This window comes from Equus asinus, chromosome 2 (assembly GCF_041296235.1).
Source record: "Equus asinus isolate D_3611 breed Donkey chromosome 2, EquAss-T2T_v2, whole genome shotgun sequence".
Taxonomy (NCBI): Eukaryota; Metazoa; Chordata; class Mammalia; order Perissodactyla; family Equidae; genus Equus; species Equus asinus.
The window spans coordinates 153,835,954-153,857,231 of record NC_091791.1 but is presented as its reverse complement, the minus strand read 5'-3'; the positions used below and the strand labels follow the sequence as shown (position 1 = coordinate 153,857,231).

The following is a 21,278-nucleotide window of genomic DNA, read 5'->3' as shown; positions in this document are numbered from 1 at the left end:
AATGCTAACTGGTATAGAATTTGAATACATGAATCAAGAACTTAGGAAATTGGCTTGGCTAGAGCTAAGGGTTTGAGAGTTTTCCAAACAGAAGCAGTAGGTGAAGTCCTGGGTGTAGCTGAGATTGTTTAAGGAGCATATAGGGTGAGAAGTGGGGAGAGCTAAGGAGAGACCCTCAAGGAATACCAGCAATTAAAGGAGAGCAGGGGCAGTGAGGACAGGGGAGGGGCTTGAAAGTGGGAGGAAATCCAGGACAGAAGGTGTCCAGCAAACGTGGCCCCTTCCCTTTAGGGCTGGGTTGGCAGCCCCTTATGTGTGTGCCTTGTGTACACAGCTACCCTGGAACTTTCTCTTTGTATTGCAAGACTGTTTCCAGATTAGGCCTCCTACATGGGACCAGAAGGAAACTCCTTGAAGTGTGGGGTCAATTGTTCATCTTTTTTATTGTCCCAGGGCCTACCACAGTGACTGGCACATAGTGGGAAGGCAATAAATTTTGCAAGTGGAACTGAATTGACAACTGCTGTTGGCAAGGAAGTCATGGGAAGGGAGGGTTTCAGGAAGGAGGGAGTGGTCAGCGGTGCCAAATGCGGAGAACAATCAAATCAGATAAGGCCTGTAAAGGCTCAGTGTTTCTGGCAATTAGGAGGCCACCGGTGACCTTGGAGAGAAGTGTGGGGAAACACCTACTACAGGACGGAGTGACTGGGCTGTGTGGCCCCTGGTGTGCTGGCTGCCCTCTGGGGAAGGAAAGGGGAGGCAAGGAGGGAGGGCCACTGGGGGGAGAGGAATTTCATTTAATTTTTCTGTGTAATCACATTACAGGCAGAGAGCAGGGAACCTGAGGAGGGGGCCTCCCTGACCTCTGCAGCACGCTGTACCCTTGCCCTTCTCAGAGCTCATGATGCTTTGTCCTTGTACCTGCTATGGTCCTTGCTCCTCTCCTGCTCTGTGACATCACCAGCATTGTTTGAGAAGCTGTCACTAACTTCTCAAGTCCGTCTAAAGATCTTTTCACGTTCTTCTCTCCAACCCCAATGTAAGTTCCTGGAAAGCAGAGGCCGCCTACTGCCGGCTGTGTACAAGGAGGCGCTCAGCTGCCACTGGCTGCCCTTCCTTCCTCTCCATCAAGGCTTCCTGCAAACCATCTGAGCTTCCAACGGCCTGGGTCAGCAAGATCCGGGCTCCACGGGCTGCTGACATGGCTTCATAAGAACAGAGGAGCCCCCCACCACAGGAAGGTGAGGCCCCCCCAGGAGGAAAGGGAGCCGGGGAGGAGAGGAGGGATGGGATGGAAATGGCCTTCTCACACCTCTGGCAGTGGCCTATGGGAAGCCAGGAGGGATGCAGGCAGGCGTTATGCATGTTTTGCAGCATCAGATAACGAAAGCAGCTGAGTCAACAGCATTTACCCACATGGCCATTTATTCTGTGTTCAGAAATACAATGACTTTATAAACCTCATCTTACATACTTTGATGAGCCCAAGGCAAGGCTGCCTTCACCTTACAACAAACAGGTCTTGCCGTGGCTCACTCTGATAATTTAAGGAGAGCCTGTTTGTTGCAGATGGAAAGAAAAGATGTCAAAGTGGAAGCAGCTGGATGCTCCGGTGGCGGGGAGGGGTAGCATCCCAGGTTAGCATTATCTGGGTGGGGACCAGTTTTGCAGGTCCAGAAGCCCAGGTTATAGGCGCCTCAGGGGAGTTGATAGATTCGTACTTTCCAAGCTTATGGGAGGGGGAGGCAGAAATCCACACCTCTCAAACTGTAATATGCGTAGGCATCACCTGGGGGGTCAGTGGCGAGGAGGTGGGAATCTCCTTAAGATGGAGATTTTGATTCTCTAATTGGGTATGGCTGGGACGGGGCCTGAGGCTCTGCATTTCTAACCAGTTTCCCACCACACTTTGAGTGGTGAGGACATAAATTGGAGGTCAATTTTTCTAAACTTTGGTCCCTGTCATCACTCGTCTCCTAACAACCACTGGACCGCTTAGGGAGCATCATGGCCCAGAAAGAGGGCCATGTCTTCCAGGTTTGTTGGGCTTCATGTGGACCACATGCCTTTCTGATCACACCTTCCATCAGCCTGGGCATCTCAATGTCTCAGGTAAAACAGCTCTTTGGTTAAGTTCCCAGACCGATGGGAGGGCCGGACGCTTTGATTAGGCTCCTCTGTGTCCCAGGGCTTTCCCAGCGATTCATCTGGAAGCCATCTTTAAGGATGAGCCTCTTTCTCAGAGCTAACCTAGTGCTTTCTGGGTTGATCCTTCCTAGTTTCATTTTCTCAGGGTGACTCCAAGTGTTGGGATGTGCTGGCTGTGGTGTTTACATGATAAATAAGAGGAATCCCATTTAGAAACAAATAATCCCATATGGAAACCAGAGAGGAGGGTCGTATGAGAACTGAGATGTGCTCCTGGAGCAGGTTGGTGAGGAGCGTCGGCCTCTTGGAGTGGGCGGCCCTGGGCAGCATCACCCACCTGATGCCTGACTCCTTTACCTGCCCAGACATCCCTGAGCTGCATCCCAGGCCTGGTGAACCTGAGCTGCAGACTCGGGCTTTGCCTGGCATTTCGCCAGAGGAGAACCTCAGGCGGGACCACAGGATCACCAGTCCTGGGCTCTGAATGGCTCAAGAGGGGTCGCTGAAGGCTGTCACCTGTTTGGCTTTGCTGTTGAAGAGATGGGGACATCTCTAATGCTCCATCTAGATCTTCTAGCATCACACTTCTTATTAATACCCTGACTCATAAAAATAAAAACCACAAAATAAAATTGCCTATAAAAATCACAGGAATATAATTGCCTTAAATTTAAAGCATTTTTCCAGGGGACCCTGAGTGCTCCTCAGGTCTTCTTGTGCGTTCCCCGAGCCTCCGAGCGAGGGGGCTGAGAGGAGCACAGAGGGGAGGGTCCTGAGCTCCAGTTCTCGGTCTGAGGTTTCTGGGGAACCCGCCTCTCCCTCAGGCCAGGCTTTCATTCTCTACTTTCAGCATGTGTGCAAGCCTGCAGCTATGGAACCCCCTTCTCTCCAGGGAAAGGTTTAAAAAATTCCAGTGGGTTTAAAACCCCAATATATCTTCTTGTTATTTTCCTTTATCTCTTTCTCTCTCCCTGTCTCTCTCAACTCTTTTCAATTTTTAGATTTTGATAGAAAGCCCAGGCCAGCCAGCCTGCACCCCTTGCCAGAACGCGGAGCCTGCTGTGCAGTCCGTCAGCCCTGAAGGGCTTGTGCCTCTGATGTGGAAGCAGACACAGGATGGGGAGGCTCCCGGGGACTTAGGAGGGACACTGGCTCTTCAGGCATCTCTTCTTCTCCACTGCCAGCCGCAAGGCCTGAAGGAGCTTGTCCTTGTTATTCAGGATGTTGTACTCGGAGAGCTTCACCAGCTTGTCGAAGGCGGCCTCTGTGTACGTCAGCTCCTTGGTGGCGTAGGGAGTTTTGGGGCCATAAATGTCAACCTGGCCCTGCTCCAGCTCCTCGGGGTTTCGCTCCACACCTGGGGGCAGCAGGACTCACTATAAACCCTTGTCATGTGAAGTTGCAATGGCTTGTTTGTGTATCTCTCCCAGGGGCCTGCCCCCGCCCACATGGGCACACACACCTGCATGAAAACGTGCACACACATGCACACTCACACCTGCACAGGTGCACACATCCTCCAAGCTCCTCAGGGCTGGCACACAGCTTGCCCATCTCAGGACTGCCCTGACACCAACACAGCCCCATGTGCATAGCTGGAGGTCAGGAAATGTGGACTGAAAGGGTAGAGTTGGATGTTGCCAGCACCTGGGGGCGTGGGAATCCTTTCTTTCTCGCCAAAGCCAAGGTTGGCCCAGACTGGAGCAGAGCCAGGCTCCCCCATTAGTGCTATAAGACGACGACACACGTCTAAGGACGGGAGCACTCAGTCCAAGGCCAGCGGGTGGTGGGAACGGAGCCCGGAGATGGCTTACCTGGGGCCTTGTACTTCTGGAAGGTGTCGTTGATGAGAGGGAAGAAAATCACGACGGGGACATCAGGTTCCTGCAGGTTCTCCATAAGGTAGCACTCCTTGAGCTTCTCCTCCTCCTCCTGCAGCTCGTACTTGGGGAAGGGGATGTTCTGCACGGTGCAGTACTCACAGGTCTGCTTCATGGGCTGGGATAGCACAGGAGGATGGGTTTGAGGATTCGGAGGGGTAGGGGTGGATAAGAAGCGCAGCTTCCTGATTTCCCCAGCTAACCACTCAGGGCTCCCACTGCTCTGCCTATGGGTGCTATTTTTAGGACAAAGCTGGGTCAGGACAAAGGGCCTGAGGCAATAGGTTGGTGTGTGTCCAACTGCAGCCTCCTTCCCCAAGGAAAGTAGACAGAAGCCCTTTCAATGATGCTTCACTCAGACACAGACCTGGGTGGATGTGGTGGCAGCCTGAGAAGGTGATGGCTATGGCTGGCCAGGCTCCTGTGGGACATGCGTGGGCTTTGGAACTGACAAAGAGCTGGAAAGGACTCTGAAAAGGCATCTTTATAAATATGATGCAACAGAAAGAGCAGTGGACTCCGAGTGTCATAACCCCTCAGTTCTACCCCGTTTCACACTCGCTAGCTGTGTGATCTTAAGCAAGCCACTTACTCTCTCTGTGTCTCAGTTTCCTCACCTATCACACGGGAATAATAGCAGTTGCACTGTCTACCTCAAAGAGCCGGCATAAGGATCAAGTGAGATCAAATGCAAGAAAGCACGCTGTCACTCATTTACAAACAGGTCATTATCACTAGGTCATCTTTAACGGTCTACACTCCCCTTTGCCTGCTCCAGGACAGGACTATACTAAAGTTGACCAAAAAGCAAGTTTCTTTCCCTTAAAACTCCAGAACTTTTCAAAAGTAAATAAATACAAATAAATGAAAATCTCTGGTCCTGGTTTTTAGTGTAATTACATGGAGGGTCATATTCCTCAGGGGGCTGGGGGACAGTGTGATTATTTTGAAAATGGGACATTACAAGCTCTTGAAGTGGTATAAAACTTTAGAATTGTCTGGGCTCCCTTAAGGTTATTTTTTAAAACCTTTTTTTTTTTTGCAGCTGAAGAACTGCCAAATACGGCAAATGCTCAGATGCAAGAATAAAATTGGAATTAACTCAATGAGTCTACGTAAACCCCAGGCCCCGTCGCACATGAAGGCCAGCTGGCTGCCCCTCAAGCTTTGGGCGTTAACCACACATCAGGCAGGGCGGCTGGAGTTTCTCTGACGCTAAGTCCTGGAGCCCGTGGGGAGCACATGCTCTCTTGTTTTCCAGCTTCGAGGTGCTCATTCCGTGGCCTCTCAGAAGAGGCTCAGGGCTCTGCTCAGGGACAGCCTTTCTTCGCCTCACTCACCTTTGTCTGGGATCCGGCACAGTAGTTGAGATGGATGATGAGGTCGACTTTTCTCTCAGGCCGGAGGAGGGGCGGGTAGCTGGAGTTGACGAAGAACGCGGTGTCCAGCAGGCACAGGTGGTTCACAGACGCCGTCAGCTGGTTTGGGAAACTGTCCAGCACGGTGTCTGAAAGCCAAGGCTTCCGGTTACCATCACGCCCCACCGCCCTGCTCTCAGCCATGGTCAGAAGCACCTGGTGGGCATGGAGTGCCCTGCCTGGAGCTCCTTCCCCGCAGCCTGGGCCTTCAGCCCTCCCATTCCAGCCAGGACACCGGGCCACCCTCTGGGTGGGCTCATGAAGAACATCATTATCTTGGGGTTTTAGCAAGTCTCTCATGGAGCATGCACAGAAAACCCATTGACTCAGCCACAGAGCTTGTGGGGTGGCAGGGGTGTAAGACCACCCCGCGCCCAGAGTCCACTGCCCTTTCTGCCCCAGCTGGTGAGGATGATGATTTTTAGGCTGGGTTCAAGCAGCCTTTTGCAGGCCATGGCCAAATAAAGTACCTCAACTTGGTCAAACTTAGAGCCTTCGTAGGGGGGGGAGGAGGCACTGGGTTGAAGCTGCAGGACCACCTTTAAGACCCACCTCTGCCACTTACCATTTGGGGGTTCTTGAGCCAGGCCATTCCTGCCCAACTCCAGGGGCACCATTCACATTAAAAGGTGCCCCCAGAGCACAACTGAAGAAAGTTGGGGACCCCATCTCCCCATCAGGGCCCCAACTTCTACCTGCTGGGATTGCTGTACATTCTGCATAGACTTGTAGAGATTCAATTAATTAAATACACACTCCACTCCACTCGCTGCTCAAGGCCTCAACAAATGTGGAATACACTCTGGGGGGAGTCTGCCACTCGACCCAATGAACATGGTCAGAGGAGCTGTCACATTCTTTCTCCATGACAACCTTGACAACCGCTTCTTCCTCCAAACAGAGGCGAGCTTCAGGGAGCAGCCAGGCAGGGTTACCTTTCCACCTGGAGAACTCTGTGTTCTGGAGGTAGTCGGTGTGCAGCTGCAGCCCCCGCAGGAAGTTGTGGAACTCAGACACGAAGGGCCGATGGGTGAGGATGCTGCGGAATGTGTTGGACAGCCACGACCCTGGGATCACCACCGTGGTGTCCAGGATGTTTTCATCACATTTGGGGATTTCAGGCAGGAGTGGCTCGTCTTCTGCAGGGGAGAGGGAGGATGGACGGCAGGTCACAAAAGCTGGGGTACCCAGATTGCACAGGTGAAGCATCCCATGCTTTCCAGGCACCCAAGCGTCAGCTTCTGCAAGTGCAGTTCACACCTTCCTTGCCTAGTTCTCAAGGCCCCAGCATTGGAGCCAGGAGGACCCAAGTGAGCGATGCAACAGGGGCAGGGTAGTGGATCGGGGATGGCAACAGGTAAGGAGGGGTTCCAGAGGGGATAGAGTCTAGAAGAGTGACCTTTAACTGGGCCTCATAGATCCCTACCCCCATCAGCTCTCCTGGGTACCATGAAGCTCTGCTGAGCCCACGGCACAGTGGATCCACTCCTCCTGACAGCCCAGAGCCGACCCCTGAGCTTGTGCCCGGGCGTAGGCACAGGTGTCTCCACCTGAATTACCCTCCCCTCCAGGCAGGGAAGACCTTCCAGCCCTAGCTGCCTTCCCATCTCTGTGGGCCACAGAGACCATGTTGGAACGTGTGGCTGGTCCTCAGTTTGCGATCCACCCCCATTCACCCAACCAAGAAGGGAAGCCAGTGGGTCACCCACCGATGTCATGCACTCTCTCCCTTGTCCACCTGTAGAAAAACTCCTCCGAGGTGTGGGACAGATTCCAGGCATCAAGCAGGTTCAGGGAGAAGATGCTGCTCCACAAACCTAGGGAGCAGAGCCAGCCGTGAGCAGCTCTGCCCAAGAGCCCCCAGCCCCACCCAATTACTGACTGGTTCTGCCTTGGCCTTGATGCCCCCTCCAAGTCAGGCTGCTCAGGGGGTGGGACAGACTGTGTTTTCCCTCTCCCCACAGGGCAGCTCGACACAGGAGACTGATGATCTCCAGCCCTCAGCTCTTCTCTGACCTCCTCTCAGAGCTGGGAGAGGGTGTGAAGGCATAAAAGGCACAGCCTTATGCAGGGACTTAACACTGCCAATTGCAGGCTTCCAGTTCAAGTCCAGACTCCACCCCTTGTACCAGTTAATACGTGAGTTTAGGACAGTGCCTGGCACGTGGTGAGCACTTGATAGATGCAATGCTATCTCTCATTGTTATGATTTTAAAATGCAACACGTTAATAATACTCATATGAAATCTTTCACATACATTGACCCATTTGGATCCTTTATAAGGTTGGTTTTACTCTTAGGCCCAATTTGCAGATGAGAAAACGGAGGCTCAGAGAGGTTAGGTAATTTGGCCAACTTCACACAGCTAATAAATGAGGAGCCAGAGTTCAAGCCCAAGTGTCTCTGAGCCACATGCTCAAAAGCACAGGTGTTCAGAGGAAGGAGAGGCCATGATGGGCTGGGGGCTTCTGGGCAGCTTTAAGGAAGAGATGGGGCTTGAGTAGGACCTTCTAGGATGGGTTAGATTAGGATAGATGGAAGGGAGGGGGTGTAGACAACTAAGTTAAATAAGGGCATAACTGTTGTGGAGGCTCTAGACATGGGTCTGTTTTATGAGGTTGCTCTTTGACGAGTGTAGTTCAGACTCTGAAGGGGAGAGCTGTAGGAGTGGCCGTCACAGCCAGGCCCCTGCCCTCAGTGCACCCAGCTTCTGGAGGACCAGGGAGCATTGCAAGTGAGCTGGGCCAGGCTTCCCCAGAGACTTTGCCTTGACCCTGTGCTCCCCTCCAGTCTCTTGGATCCCAGCGGCTCCATGGGCCCCTGGAAGCAGCCACGCTGCCGCTTGGAGCCAAAGGGGGAGGAGGTGGGTGTTTCTGAAGCTTCCATCCCAGCTTGCCACTCCCAGTCTAATTCTGAACAGACCCCAGGGAGACCACTGGAGACCAGAATGTTGGGAAAGACCCCTCTCTTCCCCAGTGACTTAGGGGCCCCTGTCAGGTCCTTCTGGGCACAAAGGGTCACAGGGAGATCAGGACAGTCTGGGAGACCAATCTCAGGGTAGATTCGGGAGCCTCTCCTGGGATGAGGGGATGCTGGCAAACGCCAGGAGGGTCACATGCTCAAGGGGTACCCCAGACCAGCCCCAGCACCTGGGACAAGATCCTGGGGGAACAGAGCCTGTCTCCCGGTCATTCTTTTAATTTAAAGGTGGGGTCTGCCCAGCATGGGGCGGGTGCCCAGGGGCCTCCCCTGGCCAAGTCACCTAGCATGTAGCACATCCGCGACTCTGGGATCCTCTTCATCAGCCGTCCCATGAAGAACTCGGAGCCAAAGAGCTCGGTGGGGATGAAGGCCCCGTATTTCTGCAGGCCCACCTCGTAGGGGGAGAACTCGCACCACTCTACACACGAAGCAGCGGGCAGCTTGTCAGTCTCAGGCCGGGACAGCCCCGCCCTCTCCGCTCACCACGGCCCTGGCTCCCCAGCCTTGGCAAGCCTGCAACAGCAAGGCCGCAGTTCCCCCGCAGGGTGCATGGGGGCGCCCGCGGACGGCTTCTGCTGGCCGGGCAAGATTCAGCTTTGCAACCTGCGCTGTTCATTTGCTCCTCAAAACCGGATAAACGGGGACCAAGACTGACTCCGAAGCAGGGCAGGTCTCTAGAGTCCCTCCCTCTGGGCAGCTAAGAAATATCTAGTACCTGTTCTCTTCCCAACTTTGTTACCCGTGTCCCATCAAACGCCTGCCCCGGCAAGCCATGAAACCACTGCCCGTCCACCCCACCCCGGCAGCAGGGCTGTAGAGGGTAGCAAAGTTGATTTCTTCAGCTGTCACTACAGTCTTTCGATGTGGAGGTTGGCAAAGGTGTGGTGGGGGTGTGTGCTGGGTGCCTTTGCCTGCTGAGAAGGGACCCCCTCGCAAACTGCTAGCCACCAGTGTTACCTCTGAAATCCTGGTTGCTTACATCATCCTTGACATTGATGGTGAGGTAGATGGGCAGGGGGTTCTGGCCCTGGCACAAAGCAGCACGCTGGTCTGACAGTTTGCATTCATTTCTCTGTGGGGAGACGAAATAGTTAAGGGGAAGAAGCAGACGAGCAGCCTGGGGACAGTGCGGACCTCCAGCAGCCCATTTCCTGGCTCCCGAGCCGATCAGTCACACTTGCTCTTAAAATGTACCCTTAGAATGTTCACTCTCCTTGGGCTGTTCACCACCCCAGACACGTGCACAGGGCTGGGACTGGATATGCAGTTTCGGACCGTCCCTCAAAGTCCCAGGGTTTTCCTGGTGTCTTGGGCACCAAGGAATGAAAAGGTAGAGGTGGAAGAGGCAACACCGCGGCTCTTCATCCCCATCATCTTCCACCCCCCTCAACCTCAACTGGAGCGGCTCCATTTTTCTTATCAGCTTTGCATGTTGGGCTCCCTCATAAAATTTGTTTGTTTGGGGAAAAGAAAGCTTTTTTTTTTTTAAACAAAAGACTTGGAAACTTGGCACCATATGGCAGCCAAGGTCCCTCTCCGTCCCCAGAGCACTGTTCATAATAATCCGAGTGGGGTCCTGCAGGTCAGCCTGGGGCCACAGGCCACCTCCCAAAGTGATCTGGCCAGTGTAAACAAGGCCAACTGAGGTCTTAGAGGCCCAGGCTAGAGCCCACCCAAGTGTGTGAAAGCCACAGAACCTGTGTGGGAGGGCAAACGTGTGTGTGGGCCAAACGACTCTTGGAAGGCAAACAGGGTGTCTGTCATAACTGGGCCCAGAGATAATGGGCACCACAGAGCTGACTACCCTGGAAGTAGGGGAAGTTGCCCACTCAGGAAAGAGCCCAGTCCACACTCATGTCAAGGGGGTGTAAGGGAAATGTTCCTGCTGTGGCCAGAGGGGAAGAGCAGAGGCTCCCTAACGTCAACCCTAGTCTTGTTTTCCCAGGAACCTTGGTGCCCTCCCCCCACCCCCTAAACCCCAGCAACACTCAGGCAACATCTTGGTGCTTTCCCCCCTCATCACGTGGGGCACAAACTACTGTTAGAAATATGAACTGCCACGTATTGATGTGACTCCCACTGAAGGAACAGCACGGAGCTGGGCCAGAGTTTAAACCCCGCCCCACCTGAATCCCGAAGCCAACTGCCTCAGCCTCGGCCTGCCCTGCTTCATCACAAGGACAGATTGGCTGGGGGCTTATTAACGGGGGCAGGGTGGGGTGGGATCCATCAAGAGCTGTGAGTACCTCGAGTCTGAATCCCCATCGCCTAGAATAGTTCCTGGCATGCAGGAGGTACTTATTTTGTTAAAAGAACAAATGAGGGAATGAACGAATGTTGAAGAGGAGGTTCGGGTCATCTTTGGTTGTTCAAATTGTCGGCATTTTCCGGAAGAGGGGACCTACTAGAAAATAATTTGCTGTCCCTCCTCCTTCTGGCAAGTTCTGATTTGAATTCAGAACTCCTCAGACACCTTTGGGAGTGGAGAAGACAGCCATATGCCTGGGTACAAGTTAGGTAGGAAGTTCTGCTTTGGGGCCAAGCAACAGCCAAAGTCAGCTCCTCCCTGGGGCCTGTGTAGCCAGAAGGGTCCAGGCGTTAGCTGAGCTCCCCTTGATGTCCAGGACCATAGCAGGCAGTGGGGATCCCAGTGCTCCACGACGTCCCACATGGCTCTCACAGCAGCTGGGTTCCAGCAGAGGCTGGGTCTCTTCTTGGGCACATATTGCTTGGCTCACTGGATCTCAATACAGGAAGGAACCTCACTGGGCCCATCCTCTGTGTGGTGGCCATGAAAAGAAGCCCTGCAGACCTTCAACCACAGGGAGAGTGACTGACCAAGGGCCCCAGCTGCTGAGCTCTGAAATCCTTGACTGAGTTTGAGCTGAGGCCATACTTCCCATTGGGCAGCTCCCAGCCCGTGACGGAATGTGGCAGGGATACTGAGGGAGGCCCATTCTGGGGGAGAAGCCAGACTCCTCTGATGGCCATCTTGGCTAGAGGAATCTCCAAGGGCCTTGCCGAACCTTGCAGACCACACAATAGTCTAGCATGCTTCCATGAGCCTTTCTTCCCTCTCTCTTCCACTTGGGGTCAGACTTGCACCACAGTCTGATGGCTCTCCAGCCTTCTCCAGCTCCTTCCATTTTCTCTCCTGGGTGTCTTGATAGGGATCTCAGAGAACATATGGCCTCTTTGCAGGGTAGTACCTAAGCCACTCCCAACATGAGGGTCTCAGTCATACTCTAAAGGGATGTGGGAAGATAATCCCACTGTCTTCCTCCATCATGCATTCGGGTGCCTCGTGCTTCTTAAAGCGCAAGGATGCGCCTGTGATGTAAGTCCAGACACCCCTCCCCCCATAAGGAAAGAGCTGGACATCAGCCAGGGCAGGATGGGGCCCAGGAGAAGCTGAGCGCCTACCTCGTCCCCCAGACAGGCCTCGATCAGCAAGCCCCAGAAGTCTGTAAAGGTGACCTTGTACCCTTCCTGGCTGCGCTGCCGGAGCTCCTCCTGGAATTTGGAGAGCTGGTCTGGGAACAGGGCAGGCAACTTGTCCTTGACCACGTGCCTCCGTGCCTCAAAGATGGCAGGCTCCAGGTTTTTGGAGGACCAGTCTGGGTCACGGTACAAGGTAGCCATGGTCCTGGAAAGAGAGACAGGCATGGCTGACAGAGCTGAGCCGGCCCTGGTCCCATCAACCCTGAACCCTGGCAGGATAGAAGATAGGCAGGTTGTGGGAAACCCTAACCTGCCGGGTGCCAGGAGAGGAGCCTGGAGGAAAGAGGATGAGGCGGAGGCCTGGTTGGGGAGGGTGAACATCATTGCTTGTAGTCACACCTGCTACAGTTTCTTGACCCCTGCCGTGTGCCAGGGATAGCATGTTGCTTAAGAGAGAGGATTCAGGACCCAGATCTTCCTGGCTTCAAAACCAGACTCTGCCACTCATTAGCTGCGTGATCTTGGGAAATTTACTTAAGTGCTGTACACTTCAGTTTCCCCATCTGTGGAATGGGTAGGATGATGATCCTTGTACCAACCTCACAGAGTTATTGTGAAGATTACATGAGTTAATGTATATAAGGTGTTAGAACAGTACTTGGCACAAAGTAAGTGGTGGGGCCCACATTTGAACCCAGGCTTGGCTGGTTCCAAATCTTGGACTGTTTCCACTCTCCCACATTAATTCCCATAGTTATGATGCCGGCTAAAGATTGATTTCCCCTTCTGCTTCTTAACTTATATGTGGGCAGTGCGGAGGAGTAAAACAAAGATGGATATCCCCTAGCCCAGGGTCTTTGCCTCTGTCTGCCTCTTCTTGGCTGGACCCAGCTTTTCTCAGTCCATGTCAGGACGGCCCCAGGAACCCCTCCCCGACAGTGGACCTTGTCTGCAGCTGCACGGGTGTCTGAACAGCGGCCTCTTCCTTCATAGGACTCGAGTCTCGTCTGGGAAGGTGGGGGTTGGGCAGGAGATTTCTTCAACAAAAAGCACCCTGCTCTCCATAGGGTTCACTCTGTTACTTTTACACTTTTAAAAAGCTTTACAAATGATTGATTTTAAAAGAATCCCTCCCAGTGATTTGACAGGCCAGGAGCCTCTCCCCCATCCCGCCTCCCCCAGGCCAGCGTGAGTTCCTTCCCGGTTCCTGCCTGGCCGGGAGGATGCAGGTGCCCCTCCACCCTGATGGAGGCAGACTTATCTCCTTAACCTACTACCCATGAGCAACAATTTGATGTGGAGGTTAAGAACTTGGGCCCTGGACTCAGATAGCCTGGGTTCAAATCCCAGCTCTACCACTTATTAGCTGAATGACTCTGAGCAAATCCCTTTGTTTCTCCAGCTGTCAAATGAGCACAATGACAACATCTCCCTCACAGCTTTCTTGTGAAGAAGAAATGAGATGATCCATTGGAAGCAGTCACCCCCGTGCTCGGTGCAGAGGCACCCCGATAACTGTCAGCTCTCCTCCCATCCCACCTGGGCTGAAGCCTGGGGCCCAGGATGCACCAGGAGCCCTTGGCTTTCCTAGAGCGAGTTCACAGCCACCTGCTCAAATGAACGTTACCCAGAGCTCCTCCAGGATGAGGGGCACGGCTTGGGACCTTGAGGGCTCAGAGGCCCACCAGTCCTCGACAGAATAAGACACAGGCCTGGCTGAGAGGCCTTGGGTGGTCACAGGGCCCCAGCCACCCTGGACCAGGGCTACATTCTAACTTTGTGGGCCCCTTATTATGTTTTATGACTTGTATAAAGACAAATATAGTAATATTATTTATTAAACATTTTCTTCAACCTAGACTTTCATTTTTTTTCTTCTGGTCTTAAAAGAAGTTAAAACATTTTTGTGGGTTCCTACAAGCCTTGTGAGCCCTAGGCACTGAGGCTCCCGTGGAGAAGCCGACCTCACACTGGCCTCACCTTGGGGAGGAGCCGCGTGCTTACTCTCCTTGCTCATGGCAGACAGTGAGGTGGTGGGAGCCCACATGGCAGAGGGAGTGGGCAGGGATGTGTGCTGGGCAGGCATGTGGGCAGGTGATCAGCTGGGCCAGTTCCACTCACCCTAGGAGACTTGGCACAGTCTGGGAGAGGGCGTTTGCATCTCCCCAGCAGGACGGGGCCGGTGGCACCAGTGGTTCACTCATGGTTGGCCACCACACTCCTGGGTCCCTACCACAGCCCCTTGGAGATAGTAACGTCAATAACGCCCAACACGTGTGATGTGTATAGTGTCTCCCATGTACACAGTACTGGGAGAGCTTCTCACAACAACACCATGAGGTCCATGCTATCGTTATCCCCACTTCACAGATACAGACACTGAGACTCAGAGAAGTCAAGCTGCGTGCCCAAGTCACGCAGCTGTAAGTGGTAGAGGCGCCCAGGCTTAAGGAGTCACTCTAACCTGGGGTGGGGGGAACTTCACTGGAAACCCCAGGCCAGCCTGTTTTCTGCTTGCTCTGGGCTTCACCAGACAGTGACCCCTGGCTCCTTACCAGGTGGCCCCTGACAAGCCAGTGATGTAGCTGGCACAGTTCAGGATGTTCAGCTTCTGCAGTCCCAGCAGGTGGCCGTACATGGCCGTCATGGATCTTGTTCCACCCCCGGTGGCCATGATGGCTATCAGTGGTACCTGGGGGCACACAGAGGCAGACAAGTGGGGCAATGCCAGGTAGGAGAAGACTTGGAGTGATAGACAGGAGCTTAGAACAGTGGAGGAGAGAGAGTTGGCTATAGACAGCAGAGAGTGGGGTGCTGAGTGAGCTGAAAACCCCCGTTCACAGAGGGGCGTGTCGCTCGGTAGGTCAGGAGTTAGACCTTAGCTCCAAACCCAGTGGTTGGGGTCAGTAAAAGGCTCTGAAGCCTTACACAGGATTGGAAATCAAAAAGTCACTGCTGGACGAGTTCTTAGCACTGTTAATCTAGCCCTCAGTTAAGATGATGAAACTGGGCTCCAGGGGGCTGGGTGGCTGGCTCAAGAACCCAGCCAGTGTGAGATTCCCTGATGGTTGCAAGTTGACATCTTCTGCAGAGGGCTGACGTTAGGGCACCAGGCCCGGGCTTGGCAAATGGCGTATGCTCGGTGTACTCCATACGTGTAAGAGCAGGAGTAAATGAATTTCTGATGTGGGAAGGAGCAGGGTGTCACCTCTGGGTTTACACAGGTTTAAGATGCCTAAAGGTGGGACAGCGAGAGGGGCTCTTTGCCATGACTCCCTCTAACAGTTGTCATTGGAGCGGAGACTGTAAGCTCCTTCTGTCGGCCGAAGCCCCATCACAGCCCTCCTCAGGCACGAGGTCTCCGTCCCTGCCTACGGTCGGCCTCAGAAGGCGGGCTCTCAGAGGGCTGACCTGCTGCCCAGAGGAGCGTGGGCCTCAGTCCACATCAGGATGGTGAGAGAGGGCTCTAACAGAGGCACCGTTTCTGCCCTGTGGGTGGAAGCTGCTCCTCTCCAGCTTCCAACTGCTATTCTTTCGGGGTGGTGAGGGGGTGTATGTGGGCATATTTGGGTGAAGGAGGAACTGAAGAATGAAGGGCCAAGGGCTTTTGGGGTGGAGGTATGGGGTGGGGGAGCTTCAAATGTTTTCCCAGCTGGGGAGAGGAGGTCACTTTGTCCCCACGTCAGTAAGACTCCATTGGCAGCCTCAGGATCTGTTAGTGCATGGGCAGGGGCAGCTGGGGCGCCTTCCTTTCTCTCTCTCCTCTGCCCTCCCCACCTTGTGAACACACAGCTGAGTCACATCCAGCACAGCCCTCACCTGGGCACCTGGAACCTCAGTAGTACAGGCACCCACGGAGGGCAGCACCGAGGCCACCCTGGGGCAGGGAAGGGCTTAGGAGCAGCTGGCACAGCTGTGTTGGAAGGACAAGCTCGGCTCAGGGCGGGCACTGAGCGCAGGTTGGCAGGTCCTCTGCGTACCCACCTCGTCCTCCTGCAGGTCCTCCTCCAGCTGCAACACCTGCTTCAGCGCCTCAGCCACCACCAGCCTCCGCTTCTGCAGGAACTCCAGCTCTGCCGAGCACAGGCTGAAGCCCAGCCGCACGTCCAGCGTCTGGGGGCTATGGGGACAGAGGACCTTGCCTGAGCGGGCCTGGAGACTCCGCCTCCACGGAGAAGACACGGCTTTAGGGTGAGTCGGATGTAGGCTTGAAGCCTGGTTCTGCTGGGTACCACCTCTGTGACGTTGGGCCTCTCCTTTCTCATCTGTAAAATGGAGCTAATCGTGATCAACTCCCAGCGCGGTCTTCAGTGCTCAGTGAGATAACAAATATAAAGCCCCTCAAGCCTAGTGGGGCACTGTAAGCAGGTACTTGACAAAACTGGGGACTCTTTCAAGCCCACCTCCTCAGCAAGATCTGGAAAGTCCAGAAAGGTTTCCCCCAGGCACCTTCTATAGCCTGAGGCCAGACATGGGTGACAAGGGGCCCTGAGATCCTTTTGGCCAATCCCTCTGGACAAGGCTTTATAGTCAGGCTCTTCTGAGCTGGAATAACAAGGGCCCATTCCTGCGGCTCACGTTCCTTGGTGAGCTCTTCCTGCTTCCGGAGTAATGATTGTCCTGTGTGTCTGTGCAGTTGACAATAAACCCTTCCCCTCCCTGCCCTCACCCCATCAACCCTACAGGTCTGCAGGTAGGTGGGGCTGGAGCTGCTGCAGCATGCCCAGTGCTTGCCCTCTTTTTATCACATCCCTGCCCTTAACAAGCCTAGGCTCCTGGCCTGGCATCCCAGAGCCTATCTGATCTGGCCAACCTCACCTCCCACTACTTCCAGAAGCAGTCCTGGTTCTGAGCCTTCATGCAGCCCTTGCCTTCACCAGAAGCTTCCTCCCTCTGCCCTCCCACATCCCTTGCATCCTCTGAGGCCCAGCCCCCTAGTGACTCCAGGCGAACGGACCTTGACAATTTCTGACCTGAGTCTTAGTGACCTGAGTCACTAACAAGGTCACATTGTTTTGTTTTGTTTTGTTTTTTTGAGGAAGATTAGCCCTGAGCTAACATCTGTGCCCATCTTCCTCTACTTTATATGTGGGATGCCTGCCACAGCATGGCTTGCCAAGCGGTGCCATGTCTGCACCCGGGATCTGAACTGGCGAACCCCGGGCTGCCGAAGTGGAACGTGCACACTTAACTGCTGCACCACCGGGCCGGCCCCGGCCACATCTCTTTGAAGGAGAGCCTGGGAGCTCTCCCATCGTGTTTCCTCCATGTCCAACACAGGTATGCAGACACAGCTGCAAGGAAATAGCTCTTTCCTTGGCCTCAACAAGGAATGAATAGTAAAACAACCACAGTAATAACATTAGTTGATATTCACTGAACATCCCACTTGTCAGACAGATCATCGAGTACTTCACATGTGTTGTCTCACCGAATCCTCAAAGCGACTCAGTGACAGACCGTGTTCTTGGTATCACTCCAATGTACAGATGAGAAAAACTGAGACTTAGGTTAAATAACTTGTCCAAGGACAAAGAGTGAATCAAATTGTAAATGGAAATTATGGTGACTTGATTTTTGACAAGGGTGCTAAGGCAATCCAAAGGGGAAAGACTAATCACTTCAACAAATGATGCTGGGACAACTGGATATCCACATGCAAAAGAAAGAAGCTGGACACCTATTTTACCATGTATATCCTAATTAGCTTGAAATCAATCATAGATCTAAATGTGAGAGCTAAAAGGATAAAATGCTTAGACGAAAACATGGGGTCACCTTCATGACCTTGGACTAGGTAATGGTTTCTTGAATATCACACCAAAAGCACAAGCGACCAAAGGAAAAAAGAAACAGAAAAGCAGGTACTTTACCAGGGTGTGGACTTCATGTGTAGTTCACAGTTCTCGCCCTGGGAAGCAGAAGATGAAAAGCTTGTCAGGGATGACCATTCGGAGCCAAGTGGTCCCAACCAAAGAACTGGAGGCTCACCACACTGCCCTCTCCCTGACTGCACTCAGCACACACATGCTCTATCCCTACTTCCTCTGCTGGACGCGACCCTCCCCACCATCCTCACCTCAGCTTCTACGTGCTCTCTGGCTCCACACTGCAGCTCGGCAGTCCCCTACTCCACACAACTCCTCTAGCCTGCCTGAGAGACGGCCCTGAGTCACTGTCCCCTATGGGGCCCCCAGGCTTTCCCTATCTTTCTGCCACAGGAGCTCCAGGCTAAGCTGCTCAGGGCCCCCTGCCCAGCCCCAGGCCCTCACCACAGGCAGGGTCACCGTCTGGCCGTCGGGGAGGCAGTCGAGGGGCTGGCAGATGGGGCCGGTTTTCTTGTGTGCACAGCAGCAGCAAAGCTGGAAGGATGGGCGGGTTCTGTGATGGGGGGAGGGGCTCCTCCTGCAGCCCCGCCTGCTCCAGTCCCCTGTGCCGCACCCCCCGGCCACCGCCTTGTACCCCACAGCTCCATGGACTCTTGGGCCCCTCCACGTGAATCTGGGACTGGAAGTACTTGGGGTAGTGGAAGCAGGCAGGGTTTGGGCAGCAGGGCTCCAGGCAGTGCGAGATGCGCTGGGTGTGCTCAAAGGACTCCGTCACTGTCACCAGGAGGTCCTTCTCTGGAAGAGAGGACAAGAGGGCTGAGACCCCTGGGAACCCTCTCATTTCTCCACCCCCAATGGGACTCAGTAAAAAGTCTAGCTGGAGGCGCCCAGGTCAGGGTTTAGAACCACCTGGGGCACTGGTTAAAACGCCCTAGAGTCTCATTCTGTAGGGCAGTGTTGGGCCCAGGAATCTGCATTTTAACAAGACTTGCATGTGATGCTGACAAATGAAGTCCCCAGAAAGCCCTTGGAGATGCTGAGTCCCCTGGACTAGTCCTCCTCGGTTCTGCTTGCCCAGGAGGTGCCCCAGAGTCAGCCTCCCACTGCACTGAAGGGAGGTCCTCACTAAACCACCAGTTTGAGCGTAGAGGCCTCTTCCTCTCTCCCTCCCCCGTGTGCAGGGGGCTGTGCTGCTCTCCTCTTGGGACAGGGTTGGAGGCCTTGCATGGGTGGGATCCAGTGGAGCTATGAGCTCGAAGAGTCTCGTATCTGTGGATCTCTTAGGTCTCTGCCAGCCATAAAATGCTAGGACTCAATGAATTGTAATCTGCCCAGGAGACGGGGCACAGTTAGAGGGGCCCTGGGTGTTGACCACTGCACTAGACCCAGGAACCCCTGGTCTAGCAGGGGTGTGGCGCAGACCAGTGTGGGTAGAGTGGGCAGTGCTGTGCTCGTCAGGCCCAGGAAGCTCTGAGGGCCCTGTAGGTGCCTGGAAGAGCATGCCCCTTATAGGGCAGGGGGGACAACAGGGTCCACGACCCTTGAGGGTGAGGTGATCCCAAGGAGTCTGGGTCAGGATTTGGTTCCCTATGGAGCCCAGGGCAGCCTGGAAGGGCCAGCTCTGGTGCCGACGGGCTGGGGAGCAGCACGGCCCTCCCCACAGGCAGAGGCAGCCCAGGCTCACGTTTGCCACACTTTCTCCGCCTCCTGGATTCTGCATGCACCTCCAGGCAGGAGACCTGTCGAGACTAAAGCAAAGCAAGGGAGGGTCATTCTGAGCAGAAGCCGCCCCTTCGCTCTCCCAGGCAAAGGGAGGAGATGAAGGACCAGAGGATAAATTCAGTGCTGGTCTGATTGGGCCGACCCCAGGGAATGCCGGCTACGCTGACCATATTTTCTGAACCCGGTCAAGGCCTATCATCTCATTCAGAGATGGAGTATTTGAAAATGAAGCTGTCCTGAAAAATCTAGGATGTGTGGTCACCATTTACTAGGGGTCGTGTTCTCAGCTACAGGTCAGGGATGAAACTGGAGTGGTTTGGTCCAAAACCAAAAGAAGGAACATTCCGCTCTGGGCTTTGGAAGTGAGAACTTCCAATGAAACAGCCTTCTAAAGAAGCAGAGGCAGGTCAAATTCCTTTACCACAAACTCCCAAAGACCGGCTTTCAGGGGGAGAGCTCCCTGAATCCTGAGGCTTTTGATGCATCTAACGGAAATGGCTGCAACGACAGCTGAATGATGAAAATCTTTAACACTGAACTTGTGCTCAGAGAGACTGGACTCGGGGAGAATGGGAGGGAGACTGATGCTGAGAGGAGGCTGCCTCCTGTGGGTGCTTCTATTGGGGAAGTTCCCAAGATGATGGGTGGTTGCTCTGGGATATGGGACGCTGGGACAGGGCGACCGATGTCCCAGGTCCTTCCTCCCAGGAGCAGGAGCCCAGCGGCTGCCTCTCCCACCCCTGACTGCCCGCGTCCCCTTGATATTGGCTTCCATCAGTCTGACTCCTGGCCGGCTCCAGGACAACTGTTCTCTCCCACAGTCCTGTTCCCCTGAGAGCAGCAGCCATATGTGGCCCCTGGAGCTATAGGAACCCAGGAGGACAATTACCACCAGCACGCCATTGGTGATGAGGGTCTCAGGTGGATCAGGACTGAAAAACAAAAGGAGAACTCCTGGTCAGTCATGTCATTCTGGATTGATTTCTCACAAAGGTGACAAAGAGCCTACACAGGACCAATAATGAGATAACAGAGCCTTCTTAGTCCTTGTGAAAAATATTGGCTTAAGAAACCTTAGATCTGTAGCTAGTCAAGGAGAAAACTGGCATACATTTTAAATAGAATGTTCAGGAAAAAAAAATAGATTTCTAGGTTAGAAGGAGTAGAAGAGTTCCTTTTTTTTCCCCCCCTTAAAGGATAGCTGTTCTTTATGTCCAACCAGAAGCAACTGCATGGAGTTGTGAGGATAAACAGGTTGCAAGAAAAGGCTAAAGCCATCACCTAGAACAGGCGTAAACAGTTCTGGTTGCAAAGCTGACCCCTTCTCCCTTCTGTGCCTTGTTTAATTTATGCGTTTGACAAACAGTTCTGACCCGGCCAGAGAGGGCCCTGGTAGATATGAAATGTCCTGTGTTATAAAGCTGGAAAGGTCACAATTAGCCCAGGGTCGTCCACAGCCTCCCTCGCCGAAGCCAAGCCTAAGATGACTGTGGCTCCAGATCTACTCTTATTACCAATTTTGACCTATTTCATTTTGCAAGCCACTTTCTAATTCAGCCAATGGATTTTTCCCCCCTAAAAGTCCTGTCACACCAAGAACTGGCAGAGAGAGCCTGGATTTTCTTCAACGTGAAACTAATAAAGTTGACTTTAGTTCGTCCATCAGCTGTTGATGGGAAAGGAGGCACAGAGTCCCTGGCAGAGGACCCCCCAGTGGAATTTGACAAGCCTTCGTGTTCTAGCTCCCGGCTGTTGTCCTCCCCCTGTCCCTGGGCTGATCATAAGTCCAGGGGCTCAGTTGTGCCAGGGATAAGAAGAGGGGAGGCCCTGCTTCCCTCCGTCCCCACCCCTTCCCTTC

At 53.8% G+C, this 21,278-nt stretch overlaps 1 protein-coding gene across 2 annotated transcripts in view; it reads right to left on the bottom strand.

Moving 5' to 3' along the window:
* Positions 1–1,363: 1,363 nt before the first annotated feature.
* Positions 1,364–21,278, bottom strand: part of PLA2G4E (phospholipase A2 group IVE) — a 59,259-nt gene continuing 39,344 nt past the window's right edge. Inside the window, exons 6-20 of one of the 2 annotated variants that reach the window (XM_070503154.1) lie at positions 20,310–20,352; positions 19,383–19,446; positions 18,333–18,493; positions 18,143–18,232; positions 17,744–17,781; positions 15,855–15,990; positions 14,426–14,562; positions 11,853–12,075; positions 9,387–9,501; positions 8,710–8,847; positions 7,156–7,263; positions 6,382–6,585; positions 5,369–5,535; positions 3,963–4,146; positions 1,364–3,505 (exon numbers count right to left, since the gene is read on the bottom strand). In XM_070503154.1, coding sequence (XP_070359255.1) covers positions 3,285–3,505; positions 3,963–4,146; positions 5,369–5,535; positions 6,382–6,585; positions 7,156–7,263; positions 8,710–8,847; positions 9,387–9,501; positions 11,853–12,075; positions 14,426–14,562; positions 15,855–15,990; positions 17,744–17,781; positions 18,143–18,232; positions 18,333–18,493; positions 19,383–19,446; positions 20,310–20,352 — 2,029 coding nt within the window. In that variant the 3' untranslated portion in view covers positions 1,364–3,284. The remainder of the gene's footprint in view (positions 3,506–3,962; positions 4,147–5,368; positions 5,536–6,381; positions 6,586–7,155; positions 7,264–8,709; positions 8,848–9,386; positions 9,502–11,852; positions 12,076–14,425; positions 14,563–15,854; positions 15,991–17,743; positions 17,782–18,142; positions 18,233–18,332; positions 18,494–19,382; positions 19,447–20,309; positions 20,353–21,278) is intronic. The other variant, XM_044765096.2, reaches the window with a different exon arrangement.